Raw genomic sequence first — 15,709 nt, forward strand, 5'->3', positions numbered from 1 at the left:
ACGAAAAACAAAAATTGCTATCACTGACTTTAAGAAAAATACTTTCAGAGAATGCTGGCAAGCTACAGTGCAAGCCACAGCTTTTAGAGACAGAGGATATTCAAGAGAGTAGGAAAGCTCAAGGTGACTTAAAAAAAAAGGTTTGCACTGAAAAATTTTAAACCAATAACCTGCATCTAAACCAGCCGTTGGAGTCTCAGGCCTTAGGAAAAATCTCCTTTCCCTCCCGTGACTACAGACATAGGCTGAGTGGCAGAGGACCCTTACGAATCCCCCAATTCTTTGATACCTAAGGCAACTGTGTACAAGCTGATAATATAAATCTTGGGAAATAATAACCGGAGAAATTCTAGGGCGCTCAGTTCTGGAAATAACTTTTGTAGAGCTCTGGATCTAAGGGCCTACCTTTCTTGGACAGCCTACACGGTCCCATGCAAGCATACCACTGCTGGGATGGTCTAGTTCAAAGGAAGAAAACACCTTCCCTGCCTTTCTGCTTCAATTTGCCCTAACCATTTTCTGATTTGAGAAAAGCAACATAGCAAGGGGTACTAACACTTCTGTACTAATCGGCCAGGGTGAGGAGTGAACAATTAGAGTTGCTCTTTTAACTCTAATGGTTGTCAAGGCAGGGAGATGATTAAGGTATAGAGAAGTTCTAGGGCCAGGATCTGTGGCCAAGTGGTTAGGTTCATGTGCTCCACTTCGGTGGCCCAGGGTTTTGCCAGTTCAGATCCTAAGCACGGATACGGCACCACTGGTCAGCCCATGCTGAGGCAGCGTCCCACATGGCACAACCAGAAGGACCTTGAGCTAGAGTATACAACCATGTACGGCGGGTGGGGGCGCTTTGCGGAGAAGAAAAAAGAAAGAACATTGGCAACAGATGTTAGCTCAGGTGCCAATGTTTAAAAAAAAGAAAGACAAAACAAAAGTTCTAGCCAAACTGTAAGTACAGTCTTCCCTTGGCATCTGCAGGGGATTGGTTCCAGCACCCCTCACGGATTTCGAAATCCAAGGATGCACGGGTCCCAGTCTGCCCTCTGTACATGCAGATGTGGAACTCACAGACGCTGGAGGGCCAACTGTGTAACAATGATCTAATAGTTCCCTTCTCTACTCCCTCCAGAGTAAGTACATTCCAGCACTAGAGAGCCCATGTAATGTCAGAAAAGTAATTATAACAATATAATCTATTACTAAATTTCTGTAGACGCCCAAATTTCAGAGCCCTAAATATCACCTTTAATCCTCAATTCCTGGATCAACTCCCTTCCAATGTTCACTCTAAGTTATCTTACCACAAGTGGCACTTTTAAAACAGTCAAATCTTTATTACCAGCACTGATGGAGGAATATATTGATCTAGTTAAAGCTGTGCATCTAATGAACTAGGCTGAAGATGCAGAGCCCTAATATAAACCCTAAAAGTATGGGTAAACATACATGTGAAAGGCTTGATACATGGGTAATCAGTAAAGTTTTCCTGAAGGAGAGGAAATTAGGAAAGCACAAAAATGGGTAGCGGTATTCTACACAAGTGAAAGAGTATGTACAGATGCATAAAAATGGGAACTTAAACATCAACAAAATAGCAAGCAGATGAGCTTAGTTGGAAGGCATACTCCATAAAAACGAGGATAAGTCAAAAGAAGAGCAGAAATCTATATATGACACTAATTATTTTGATATTGACTTAAAAGAAATGGGACTTTTCCTTTTGGTTCAATCTTGAAAAAAAATGACAAAATCTAGAATCACAAAAATCTAGAATCACTTCCAGGTTCAAGTGTGGTATAATGAAAAGAGAAAGAAAAAAATCTGTGTAGATTACAGTAGTCCAAGAGAGGAAATGAAATTAGCTGGAAGCATGCTACAATAATCCTTATTCTAGCTCAACATTCTTACTGTCATACTATAATTATATAATAAAAGTTTCAGAGCTGGATGACTCCTAAGAGATCTTGTCTAAGCGCCTTACTCTTCACAGAACACATTTTATACATTGTTTGTCTGCTTTTCAACCCCTACCACCGAAACACATATATACTCCCCCAAGAACATAAGCTCCATGACAGCAGAGAAAATATCTGGCTTGTTGACCCCTGCCCTCAGAACAGTGACTGGCACATGAAGGGACTCAATAAATACTTGCTTATTGAATGAAGGAAAGAAGAAAGAGGAAACTGAGACCTAAAGAGATAAGTTACCCAAGGTCAGAAAGCTGAGTAGTATGTATCCCAAATCCACCAACAAATGGTCCAGTGCTATTCCCACTATACTGTTACACTCAGGCTCTGACCATATGATCTTGAATTGTTTCATGTCTCCCTCCCTGTTCCAGAAAATACTTATGATCCATCGTCAATGACTGGCCCCTACTCTCCCAACTTCAATCCACTCTGATCACAGTAACAAACCTCTAGAAGCAAGAATTTTAACAACAAATTTTTCTATAAAAAGAATAAATTCTAGATACATTATACACATATCTTAAATCATATGTAACACTAACCAAATCTGTGGGTTCATCTTCTTCCACCTCTGCTTCATCATCCTCATCTTCAATTATTGAATCTTCCACTGTTTCCTCATCTTCTGTAAGATCTTGAGCCACTGCTACCGAACCTAACAATAAAATACAAGACAAGTAATTAACTACCCTGGAATAGTGATGTTCTTTAATCTCAGGCATAGGCAAGAAAATTTTCCCCTTGGAGTAATTCAATCTCCCAGTGCACCCGAATGAGGCCAAATTACAATGCATCTAAAAATATGCATATTATCTTATTAGTAGTCTTAACAACTGCATGTTCCTTTTAATGGAAAATGTTGTTTAATTTTAAAAAGCACCTAACAGTTGGAAAAATGAACTGGTGAAACCAAAGATGCCTTGAAGCCCAGATAAAGAACTTCAAACAATTGTCTTAAGCAAATTAAGGAAAATAAGTTTGTGTTAAAAGAAACTCCAAAATTTAATCCCTGTCATTAACCATTTTATAAAACAAACAAAAAACTCAGCTCTAAAGGAAAACAGCAATCTCACTATCTAGGCAAGAAACACTGTTACTACAGTTGACTATGGCTCACTCTTAGAACTTGAAAGCGTGTAATTCCAAGGAACAAATATCTGATGGTATCCAGGGCAAAAATTAGCTTGCATAAAACACATCCTGTTTAGTAAAAACTACAGTGGTAACTTCAGGGTTTATAGCAGAGAAAGACAGCATTTATTTCTGCATATGGCTTCAAACATGTTTTACGATACTTTTCTATTTCCCCTACACTTAATATCAAAATAAAAGTTAAGCATAACTGTAATGCCAAGAAATTAAAAATCATAATTTTATAGGTAAAAGTACTACTCTAAATAAGTCACATTAAATCTACTTCAGATCCTGCAAAGAAATTTCAAAGTTCTAGCAACTCTCAACATTTCTCAGAAAGAATGATGATGTGGCAGCTCAGTAAAGGAAAAAATGTGGGAAAGGAAGCATGTACATATGCTGCAATATCCAAGAAAAACAGTATATATTAGGGACCATGCATTTTAAGTCTCTTCCTGTCTGTCCTTACTGGCTGTTAAAATTCATGCAAAATATTAAAGAACAGTGGATCACCCATTACGAACTAAAAACAGCTTTTACTGCTTGCTGAACAAAGACTACAACAGTGCACTCATAATTTATAAGTCATTCCTAACTTTACAAATTTTCAAAAAACCAGTAAGAAAAATATCTTTGTCTGACATAAAGTTGTATTTAGTTAAATTTCAAGACTTCTCAATATATAAAATGTCTTTTCATCCCCTTTTTCAGTGGATATTAAACAATTTATTTTAATGTTAACCAGCAACAATTTTATGCCTATAAAATCTAACAATTTTCGACGGGAAAAATTAAGAGAAAACACATCTTTTGAAAGAAAGACCATTCCTCACAAAAATGTTTACAGAAATCCAGTTTAAACACTGATGTTTCTTTTAAAAAGAAAATTTATAAAACCTGAAAAAATACAGTTTAGATTCTACACAAGTAGAACAAATTTTCTTTAAAAAACCCAAATGAGAACAAACCAGCAAGCACTCCTCTTTAAATATGCAAATGAATTCATTCACAGTTTTGGTTAATTCTCACTTGGTTTTCTATCCACTAAACAGAAGCCAATCACTTCACTTCTTTGCAAAACAATTCGTGGATACCTGTCACCATCACTCATTTTGCCACACAGCTTGCTCAAACTTAGAGAATGAAATTCTAGCGATCGTTTAGTCAGGCTAAATTTTACAGCCAAACTAAACGATCGAAGTTCATGATAGAACCAGGGCAAGAAGCCAAGTTTCTACATTTTCAACGATCTGCTATCCAAGTTATTGCCACACCAGGTCAACTGTTGGAAGGAATAAACTTAGAACTCGAAGTAGACTATTTTTTCAGGACATGGCACTTCCACAAAACATAAAAAGGTTACAGAAAAAGAGAGGCGAGAAAAGGAGGGCACAAGTAACAGACATCCCACAGGGATTCTTCAGTCCGCCTCAGAGCACAGGCGTGGGCAGTGGGGACGAGGATCGGGAGCTTTTCTGAAGTCAGGACTCCTGGTGACACACAGGGATCAGGTGCTGATAAACGGGAAGACGGCCAAAAGAAAGACGCTCTAAGAGTTCAGGTGTGTAGAAAACAAGGGTTCCAGCAAATGAATGGAGGTCTCCTAGCACCGGCGCTAAGGACACGTCAGCCCTGAGCAGGGAGGGGCGGAGCGGCGCTGGCGGCGGCCGACAGCAAGCCAAGGCGCCGCTGCAGCCCTGGGCGGCCGGGCCCACAGCCCCTCGCCTCCTTCCCCGACCCGACGATCCGCCAGCTCCGGCCACTGCTGCAGGCGCAAGGCCCGGCCCGAGGCGCAAGACCGCCGGCAGTGCCCCCGCTCCGCGCGGCAGAGGCCGAGGCTCCAGCGGGGTTGCGGCCGCGCGCGCTGAGGCCCCTACCCGAGCCGGGGTCGGAGAGGAGGGCGGCCGGCAAGGGGGACGCCCGGCGCGGGAGTCGCCGCCGCCTCCAGCCCCAAACTTGCCGTCGCTGGTGTCCCTTCTCGGCCAAGCCCCGCGGCCCACTCCCCTCGCCTCACCTCCAGAGCCGCCCCGGAGCAAGAAGGTGGCGGGGAACACGAGCAGGAGAAGCAGAAGCAGCCGGGGGAGGAGTCTCATGGCGCGGCCGGCCCGGTGCCCAGTCGCCGTCCGCTAGCCCTCTCGGCGGCTCCGGCGGTAATGGCGTTACTCTTCATCCGGGCTTCGGGCGGGGAGGGGCGGGGCACGTACCACGCACGGCTTTTCGCTACGCCCCCTCCCTGGCTGAGGAACGCCGCCAACGTGGCTGCTTCGCTCGGAGTGCTGGAGGGGCGCCGGCAGTACGGGAGTCACGTGACTGGTTGCCCGGGCCTCTGACATTCTCGCGAGAGTTCTCATCCCGCGGTAGCCGCGGGCTGGCGACCTGCTGTTTGCTGCGTGCCCCACCGTGACCGTGTCTCCCAGTTAATTAGCGTCGTTTGTGGTTACTTTATATGAATGACGATCCGCCTGGTTCCTGGCGCAGTAGAGTGCTTTTTTTTTTTTTAGAAGTCTTTATATAATTTTTAATAATAGTGATATAAGGACCGTGAACTAGGTGGCATTGAAAAGCAAAAATGTTCTAGCATAGATAATTGTTCAAAAAACCCAAAAAGCGTAAAAACTACACAGTGTAAAACCTTTGTCCCCTATCTGCCCACACCCTCACCCAAAGTTAAATAGCAGCAGTTCTTAAATTCTTACCTGAGGTTCCAGAGTTACAAATCACCTAGTACAGTGCCTGGCTTATAGTGAGCATTTGGCAAATACATAGTGCGGGCAGCAGTGGCTGTACAGTTTCCTTCAGTTTCCTTCTGATCTAGTTTGGCTTTGGGTTGCTGCCAAAAATCTGGTATTTCATGCAATTAAACAATCTGAATACCAGGAACCATTGGACTGGACCAATCCAATCCATGTCGTATGGATGATCAGATAAATAAACTGACTCTCATGTGTTTATTATTGCTAATGATTGTCCCTTAGAACTGTGTTTCATGTGTAATCTCATTTAATCTCTAAAACTCCCAATGAGCTGGTGTAGGGGAGGAAGACATTTCCTCTTCCCAAATGTGGGTTCGTCTGGCCGGAGAATGAATTAAATTCACATGAGACAGAATAGCAAGAGAAAATTAAACAAAGCTTTATGAGGAACCATGGTCCGGAGCCTTTCTTCTCGAAGGAAGAAAGGGCACCCAAGAAGTAGGGTGCACAGAGTGGTTATATACCCCCAAACAAGGTGTTTCACATGTGATTGAAATGTCCCTCCCACAATAGTCACAAGATTGCCCTGTCAGCACAGTGCTTGATGGACACAGCAGGTAGTGGTCTGCTGTCTCAGAGGGCATAGCCGGAGGCAAGTCGATTGTCTGGAGCTGGGCGGTCACAAGTGAGCGCAGCAATCAGTTCCCAGCCTAAGGAAAGATGCTTAATCCTTAAAGAAATGCCAACGTTGGGAGGGGGAGGGAAGTCAGTTACAGGAGGTTACCAGAGAAGCACAATAAAATGCAGATTTAAGTCTTTGCCTTTGGTATTGATTAAGAGTTTCTAGAGAGAAGGTCATCTCCTTTCTTCTTCCTGGTACAGAGAGGGAGGCACCTTTTACAGACAGAGATTTACCCTGCAAATGTAAATGTGTGCTAACAAAGGGCAAGTTCCATTCCTCAGAGCCTCCTTCCCTGTCCCAGTTTATCAAAAGCAATCAGCCTCAAATAATCCTGATGCCATATCTTGGGGTGGCCAATTTCAGGTCCCCACACTGGGTATTACTAAGAAAAGTGAGATACAGAAAGGTAATTTACTCAAGGCTTAAAAGCTAGTCAATGGCAGAGGCAAAATTTTAACTTGGCAGTCTGATTCCAGCCTCCATGCCACACTGGCCTAGGACATCTGCTGATCTGTTCCAGCACTGGCTCTGCTAAAGACCTCGTGCCTTAGGGCCCCTGTTAAGGCAGCTTGTGGCTGCTACCGCCACTGTCTAATTCTGCCTACTCAAGTCACAACCTGACAGCGCTGGGCTGAACCAGCTCAGCTCTGCTCCACTTCGCCAGGCCACTAGCGCCGCTGCTCCTGCTGCTGCTGCTGCTGCTACTAAGGCACCCGCCAGAGGTGGAGGGGCTCTGTGAGAAGGCATCCTCCCACTTTGCTGCTGCCTCCACTCTTGTGCACAGGTACCAAAGCTTCCACTCTGTACCAAAGCCAACAGGACTGGTGACCCCACTTTGATGTGGCTGAACCCTGCTGAGTACTCTACTGGCATGGGAAGAATCTCTCTCCCCAACTTTGAGGCACTTTCTGTTTCACGAGTTTCAGTTCAGACCTGCTCTGAGTTCCTGATGTCTGGCAGGTTTTTTGACAAACACATCCTGTTACCAAAACTGAAATGGGGTCCCTCCTGGTGATTTAAATCAGACTCTACACTGATGCAGGGTCGGTGAGCCGAGGAGTCGAAAGAAAGGTTTCTTAGACTCTCAAGATCTGGCAGGAGTGCTCTTTTATTTGGAGAATAGAATAGCGTGGAGACAGGACCCATGGGCGGGCATAGCTGCTGCGTGGGGACAGGACCCACGGGCAGTCAGAGTTGCTGCTGGCATGGGGAGCTGCTGCTGCCGCTGCTGCTTCTGCTGCTGCAAAGTTGGGTGGTGAGTAAAGCTAAATTTAAGGCATAGGTATGTGAGTTATCTCTTTACAAGACAAAGAATATGTAAAAAAGGTTAAAATGGTATCAGTGCCTGTAGGGTCTGGCCATATGGCGGTCCCACAACTTTTAGATAAGAATCAAACCGGATTGAGTAAATGGCAGAAGTCACCAATTGAATTTTATCCTCAGCTAAAGACAAAGGAGGATTTGGGGGGGGGGGGGTCAGTTACATGAGGTTGCCAGACAGTAACCAACTTAAGTTCTTGCCTCTGGCATTGATTAAGAGTTTCTAGAGATAAAGCCATCCCCCTTCTTCCTGGCACAGAGAGGGAGGCATCTTCACAGGTAGAGGTTTCCCTTAGAAATGTAAATGTTTCCCAACAAAGGGACAAGCAAATTCTACTCCTTGGAGCCTGCCTCTCTCATCTGTAGTTTTAAAAGTAACCAGCCTAAAAATCCTCATTTAAAATTAAGCAGCCTAAAAATCCTCATCATACACCACAAGTAATTGTCTCACAAAGTAAAGGATATTTGCAGCAAATAGGAGACCACGAGGTATGATTTCCAGAGTAATGGCATCCCCAAACAAAGGGAAGCAGGGACATTTACTTTGGATGGGGAATGAACATTCAAAAGGGAGCAGTGGGTATTTGCTTGTGCATGCTCAATTGGAAAACACGCTTCCACACACACTGCAGGTTATGGTAATAAGGCCTGAGCTTCTCCTGGAAAGATCTTAGCATTAAAAATAAGGCAAAGGTCATAGGCATAGCTCTCCTGGTGAGGCTTGGTCTGGTTCAGGGAGTTTAGTGATTGCATCTCCTTAACATAACAAAGGAAAAAAGAACAATCTGGAAAAACAGTTAAAATATCCAAACCCACCCTTGAGTTCCTTGGGGTAACTAGTCGGTGACAATCCTTCTATTTAACTCCCTACTCCCTCCTAGCACAGGAATCCAGTGTAACCTATAGTAGAAGATACAGACTTACACTGTATTCAAAATCACCTCTTTGTCCCTGGACCAAGGGTGTCTCACTGACTCTCTTTTCCCTGCAGAGGCCTGATTTCCAGCAGGGAGGACTCTCATGCCTTACGTTAAGGAGATTCCTGGTCGGTCTGTCTCTCCAGTTCTCAGGACATGTTTAGACATAGCCTGAACCTGTGAGGATAAGCCAGTTTAGGATTAAACTGGGACTTTCACTCCGGTTATGTTATTAAATGATTACTAATGGATTTTATTTGGGGCTTGAATTTTAGACAACCAGCTACTAAAGGTGCAGCAGGAACAAATAAAGCATGCCCACTCTGGAGGTGACTGCTGTGATGAACTTAGGGAAAATAAAAACATACAAACAGATAACAGAGAGACCTGTGTGGCTGTCTGACTGGCATAAAAAGCAGTAGCCTATGGATCAGGGAAGTAAAATACTCGCCCTGATCTTAGTGCTCATGAATTCTGCATTATTGTGATCTATGCTCTCCCTTGGTGCTCACCCAGGGCTCTCCTGCTTACTGGGTTCCAATCCTTCCCTTAGGGAATTCACAATTCCATCTGCTAATTTATTTAGGTCCTCCCAGATGTCTCCCCATATTCTCTCCCTCTCACATCTGCACCTCTCTCTTTGAAGATGTGTTTTCCAAGAATATACCACATTCTGGTTATTCTCATTCATACAGCTCTGGCAAATTCACAGTTGATTCTCCACTTATGTCATTTTATTCCCTTAGAATTTGTTAGAGCAGAGCTTTCTTTTCCTTAGATTACTTAAGATTTCTCTTGGCGTCATTAGCGAATGTATTTATTAATCACCGGTTTTGGTTCTGTTTCATTTCCTCTGGTAACTGGGTAGCCAGTGAACATCCGTCCTCATGTCCGTTAACCTTTGCTCAACTGTCTCCTTGTCAGCGAGGCTCACCCTCACCTCCAATTTAAAACCACACCCTGCGGCTTCCCCTCCCCTGCCCTCTCAGTTCCTTTCTCCCTTTTTCATAGCACTTGTTACCTTCTAGCACAGTATGTCCCGTGTTATGCCGCCTTTCTCTCAGCATCTTGAGGCCAGGGCTCTTGAGGCCTTTGACTCAATGCTGTAGAACAGCACCTGATGCCCAGTGGTAACTCAGAAAACAGTTATTGAATTTATTGTATTGTTACAAGTGACATCTTTCCTCCACAAATTTGCAACCTAAGTTCAATTATAGACCTAATAAGAAATGAAAAAATATTGACAGGAGATTTTCACATATCGATTTATAGGGGGTAACTTCTGGTTCAAAACTGATTTGGCTTGAACTGAAAAGCCTGATTTATGGCCGATCAAACATACGTTGTATGACTGCTTTAACCATTAAAGAATGCACGCTTTTCAGGTAAGAATGCATACTTCCCGTCAGACACCCTATGGTAATGCCCATATTAGTCCCTTTCCCAACATCAGGGTTATATTGACCTGCTAATTTGCAACTGAATACCTCTTTGAAACTTTGATGAATATGTATCCTGGGTGTGTTTAATGTATGTTCTTTGTTCCAAAAAGGTATAAGACTACTGAAAACCATGCTTCTCCAGAATGCTTTCTTCCTTTGTGGACATTCTGTTACGGAACCAGGCTCATTTGGGCCTGGAAAGCCAAACACTGAGACAACCAGATTGCAGCAGAGAGAGGATTTAATCACAAGGCAGCCAAGAGAGGAAGCCAGAGAATGAGTCTCAAATCCGCTTCCCCAAAAATATGGACTCAGGGATATTTATGGGGTAGGGTGCAAGGTCGTCTGAAACGTGGAGAGAGGTGATCGGAGGTGAGGCAACTGATGATCTGGGCAAGCGTAGTCAGACTCCATGCCTCTTCCTAGGACATGTGTTCACAAAATGAGGGTGTTGGTGATGCGGGCTCAGTGAGTCGAGGAGTCGAAAGATTTCTTGGACTCTCAAGGTCTGGCAGTAGTGCTCTTTTATTCAGAGAATAGAATGGAGACAGGCCCCATGGGCAGGAAGAGCTGCCGGCATGGGACAGGCCCCATAGGCAGTGAAGAGCTGCCTGCATGGGGACAGGACCCGTGGGCAGGAAGAGCTGCCTGCATGGGGACAGGACCCGTGGGCAGGAAGAGCTGCCTGCATGGGGACAGGACCCGTGGGCAGGAAGAGCTGCAATGGGATGAGGGCAGGGCTAAATTCATAAGGCATAGATATATGAGTTATTTCTTTACATGACAAAGGAAAGCTTATATAAAAAAGTCATTAAAATAGTATCAGTGTAGGTGGGATCTGGCTATTGGTTGGTCCTATAACTTTAGATAAGAATCAGATAAGGTCAGGACATCCTATGCTTCCAGAGGATGATATAGCTCGGTATGGAGGGCAGGTCACCTTGGACTTCTCTCCTTGGGACAGGAGCAGCCTTGATCCTCATCATTAGCATGATCTGAGGGTGGAATTTTTAGCCTCTTGATGTCAAAAGGTCATTTATCAGATATCTGTGCAGGCCCAGTTGATGGATTGGTGGTCTCAACCAGCCTGAAGTGAACAAGGGGTTCTAATTCGTGAAAAACCCCTCACACACCCATTACCATGGTGACCCAGGCTCCAGGGACATGTTATCTATAGGAACCTGGTAGGAGTCGGACAGCATATTGCCTAAAGAGCGCAGTTAACAAGGGGTGGGCAAACAGTTAAAAGCTATAATCAGTCATTGCAAAAAGGGAAAAAACTTTAGTTCCTAGCTACTTAATCATCAGTGGTTAACTGTTTGCTGGTTTCAACTGCCTTCCTGGGTTATAATTAATCCTCACCCTGGCTCAAGTAAAACTCACCTTATCTCTCTTATCTATAGAATGGTTATTGGTTGTTTTGCATCTACACTACCTAAAAATGAAAAAGTTATGTCTATTATATGCAAAGAAGTGTTCTTTCACCTAGTAAGGGCTAAAAAAAAGAATTAGGGCTTTTGTACTATACTTTACCTCTGAAAGAAAAGAAGTTCTTTTGTGATCCTTATGAAAAGGGGCATGATGGGAAAAAGAAAGAAAATAAGAAGGACTTTCAAAGGAATCCTGGCTCTCCAGCCCAACTCCTCACTTAGAAGCAGGGCCTGCATTCCTTCCCCGCCCTCCCAGAGCACCATTCCCACCTGGTCCTCTTTCTCCACAGCTCACAGACCTCTCCTGACCTCTCCCCAGCTCACATTTCCTTGGAAAAAAACAGAAAAAAAAATCACAATCACCTGACCACTCACCACAAACCTGACCCCTTACCTCCATCTGTGCACTCACGCTCCACCCTCCTCTCTGCTACAATAAAAACTTCTATAGTTCCATCAAAGGCCATCCACCATTTGTGGTTTGGATTCTGTCTCCTGCCCAAAAAGGTGGGGTTCTGAAAACCCCACTCTCCTCTCTACTTCATAATAAATTTCTACTTCTTCAATTCATTGCTCCCGTCAGTACAAATATACTGTTGTCCACCTTAAAAAGCGAAATTCTCCCGTGGCCTCTGTTCCCCTTCAGGGACAGCCTTATTTCTCTGCTCTCTGACACAGTAAAACTTCAGAATCTCACCTCTCAATTTTCTTCTCTGCCTAGTCCAACTGGGCTTCTGTTTTCACCACTGCACTCAAACATCCATCTCCGTCTTGCTAAATCCCAAAGTCGTCATCTGAGCCCTCCCTCCCCACCTGCTTGTTTAACACTTGTTTCTCGAGGCTCAATGACGACCATGCTCTCCTAATTTTCCTTCCACCTCACTGGCCCCTCCTTCTCTCTGCCTGGCCCCTAAATCTAGGCCTGTTAGAATGGATATACTGCATAATGCTGGAAAACTCATCAGCTTACTTCTGTAGGAAGACCTGGAGGACACTCCGTTTACCAAAGCAATAAGGAACGCGCTGAGGAGCTCCAGCCTTGCTGAGAAGACCAGTGATCAGCTGTCCTCTGTAGACCAGGGCTGAGGGTAAGAGATGCTGTTTTGGAACCGGGCTAATAGCAATGGGGATGAGGATGAGAATGGAGGCCAGGTGGCACCCCTTAACCATCAGAAACAAGGTGGGAACAATTACCATCATGAGCTGCCCAGTCAGGGGAGAGGGAGGGGGAGGGGGGCAGGAGGAATAACCTGTAGAGAATCAGGGCAGGGTTAATGTGATACTTGGGACTCAGACGTATTGCTTAATTTATACAATTAAAGAAATCAAGAAAGATCAGGAGGCTGAGGGCGGTCACCCCCATAAAAAGTCATGCTCTCTCCCTCAGCTGGGCCTAAGCCAGTTCTCAATCCTGGAACCCAGTAACTGAGGGGAAGCCAGGTTCCTATGATGAGGAGGCCTGAAACACCACCACAACTGCCATTCAGTAGTGAATACCCCATCCTTCCTCAAAGGGACCTGTGGACATTTACTCAGAGTATCCATGCATTGGGGAAAGGGGAACACCCAGCCCTTTGCAGGATTGTTGGACACAAGGTCTAAACTGGCATTATATCCAGGAACTAAAGTGCCAACACGGCCCCTGTTTAGAGTAGGAGTATATGGGAGCCAGGTAATAAGTGGAGGCCCAGCCCAGGCCCAGCTCACAGTGGGTCCTTTAGGTTGTGAGCCCCACCAGTGTCTGGTCCCTGAAAGTACAGTTGGAATGGACATACTTGAAAGAAACTTACACTGGTTCCTAATGAGAGTTATTAAGAGTATGAAAGGCTAAGTGGAAGCTTCTGAGACTGCCACCACCACTCCCTTCCCCAGTCAAGATAGTAAATTAAAAGCACTATCACATCCCAGGGCAATGGTAAGATGCGTGCCACATCTTAAAGGGGTGATGGTCTCTGTCAAATACCAACTTAATTTGCCGGCTGGCCCTCACAAAAACTACATGGATCATGGCAGATGACAGTGAAATACCCAAATGTAACCAGGTGGTAGCCTCAATGCCCCAGGGTCAAACGCAGCAGTTGATCAGTTTATCCTGCTGAACCTTCTCTTGCATGCTTTCCAGGAACAAGACTGACCAGAATCCTGGAGAAATTGAGGGTGGAAGCAGTGATTGACAGCAAACAGGCTAGAGGAAATTTTGGGGGGAGGGTATGATAGAATATTTCAAAATTAGATTGTGATTATTGCATGACCATAAATTTACTAAAAATCATTGAGTTGTACACTTATGATAGGTGAATTTTACAGTATGTAAATCATCCCTCAATAAAGGGAAGAGTATATAAAAAAGATATATTTATTAGTTGTAGTGATTCTTCATGTATTTAGGTACTGTAGTTTCTACCTATTTGTGAGATAATAGAAAATACATGTATTGGTCTCTGCTGCCAGTTCCGGGTGCAGAGCATCTGAAACCCTTGTAAATTCCCAAGTGCGAAGAGCACTAGGGGCATCTTTTGTTCTAATGAGGTGACTCTGGGTGGGCTCCTGGATGGCTCCTGGATGGGAGGTGGTCACTAGAAAGACCATGCCATGATTAGAAGCTTGGAGTTTTCAGCCCCACCTCCCATTCTCCAGAGTCGGGAGAGGAGCTGGAAATGGAGTTAATGATCAATCATCCCTACATGAGGAAACCACCATAAAAGTCCCAAAAGTGCGGGATTCAGGGAGCTTCTAGGTGAGTGAACACATCCAAGTACCGGGAGAGTGACGCACCCCAACACCACAGGGACAGAAGCTCCTGAGCTCAGGACCCTCTCAGACTTCACCCTGTGTATCTCTTCATCGGTTGTTCATCTGTATCCTTTAGTAAACCGTTAAGCTTAAGTGTTTCCTTGCATTCTGTGAGCTGCTCTAGCAAATTAATCAAACCCGAGGAGGATGTCATGGAAACTTCTGATTTGTAGCCTATCGGTCAGAAGCACAGGTGACAACCTGGACTTGTGATGGCATCTGAAGTGGAGTGAGGGCAGCCTCGTGGGACTGAGCCCTTAGCCTGTGGGATCTGATGCTATCTCCAGGTAGACAGTGTCAGAATTGAGTTAAATGATAGGACACCTAGCTAGTGTCGGAGGATTTGCTTGATGGGGGAAAACCACACACATCTGGTGTCAGAAGTGTTGTGAATATGGTAGTAGTGTGAGGGTAAAGGAGACACACAGGAGGGAGAGAACTGAGTTGTTCCTGAGCACCATTCTTCCGAAGCTCTCTGATTAGGCATGTTGAGTTCAACTGAATTGGAGGGATGTGTCAGTGGAGTAACTGCACTGTGAAATCTTGAAAATTCTCTCCTTGGAACATCATCTCTGACCTTGGACACATTTACCCTACGAATTCTCAACTGTATTAGAGTGTTGTTGAATTTTCACCATATTGTGCTCACTAGAATTTCTTAAAGAATATATTCTAATTGTTCTTCATGCACGCTTGGCCTTGCCAAATATAGGAAGAACTTTGTCTAATTTCACAATCATGAATTCATACTATTTCCCAAAGTCCTTTGTAAATATTTCAGACTGGATCTGCTACATTTGAATTATATATGTCACTCACTCATAACAAGGAGTTGTATTTATATAAGCAAATGTTACAATCTTTTAAAGATAGACCTAATATACAAAATATTTACATTTTTACATTAATATTAACACAGTCCTGTAATTGTTCTTAAAATAGTATGACTGTGAACTCAGTTTCTCACAATGGCTAGTATGGAGGAGTTGGGTCTTGAACCTAAATCTTATGATTGCATGTTGAGTGCTCTTTCTGCTGTGGTGTCCTATCTCCCATGCACTATAATTTAGAGAGAGGTGTGCTAAGTACCATTAGCAAGTCATAGGTGAAACAGAGGAGCTAGGTAGTACTTTCAGATAAAGATGAGGGCAACATTTAAATTAGGCCTTGAAGGATACAAACGTTTTAAATATGAGGAACTGGGTGGTGGAGGTGGAGAGGGCAGGAAGTTGAGTTTACTTAGGGCAGGGAAGGGCACTCTGGGAAAGGGAAACAGTATGAGCTGACGCACAGAAGTAGTCTGGGGCCAGAGCACATAAGGCAAC

At 44.3% G+C, this 15,709-nt stretch overlaps 1 protein-coding gene and 1 long non-coding RNA gene across 3 annotated transcripts in view; one reads left to right on the forward strand and one right to left on the reverse strand.

Moving 5' to 3' along the window:
• SSR1 (signal sequence receptor subunit 1) overlaps nt 1-5,493 on the reverse strand; it is a 42,924-nt gene extending 37,431 nt beyond the window's left edge. Inside the window, exons 1-2 of one of the 2 annotated variants that reach the window (XM_008517546.2) lie at nt 5,122-5,419; nt 2,516-2,628 (exon numbers count right to left, since the gene is read on the reverse strand). In XM_008517546.2, the coding sequence (XP_008515768.1) occupies nt 2,516-2,628; nt 5,122-5,200 (192 nt within the window). In that variant the 5' untranslated portion in view covers nt 5,201-5,419. Of the gene's footprint in view, nt 1-2,515; nt 2,629-5,121 lie in introns of both variants that reach the window. The other variant, XM_008517547.2, reaches the window with a different exon arrangement.
• Nucleotides 5,494-7,115: 1,622 nt separating this feature from the next.
• LOC139077238 (uncharacterized) overlaps nt 7,116-15,709 on the forward strand; it is a 39,265-nt gene continuing 30,671 nt past the window's right edge. Inside the window, exons 1-2 of the long non-coding RNA XR_011529572.1 lie at nt 7,116-7,266; nt 12,570-12,679. This is a non-coding gene — a long non-coding RNA (uncharacterized lncRNA). The remainder of the gene's footprint in view (nt 7,267-12,569; nt 12,680-15,709) is intronic.

Source organism: Equus przewalskii, chromosome 19 (assembly GCF_037783145.1).
Source record: "Equus przewalskii isolate Varuska chromosome 19, EquPr2, whole genome shotgun sequence".
Lineage (NCBI taxonomy): Eukaryota > Metazoa > Chordata > Mammalia > Perissodactyla > Equidae > Equus > Equus przewalskii.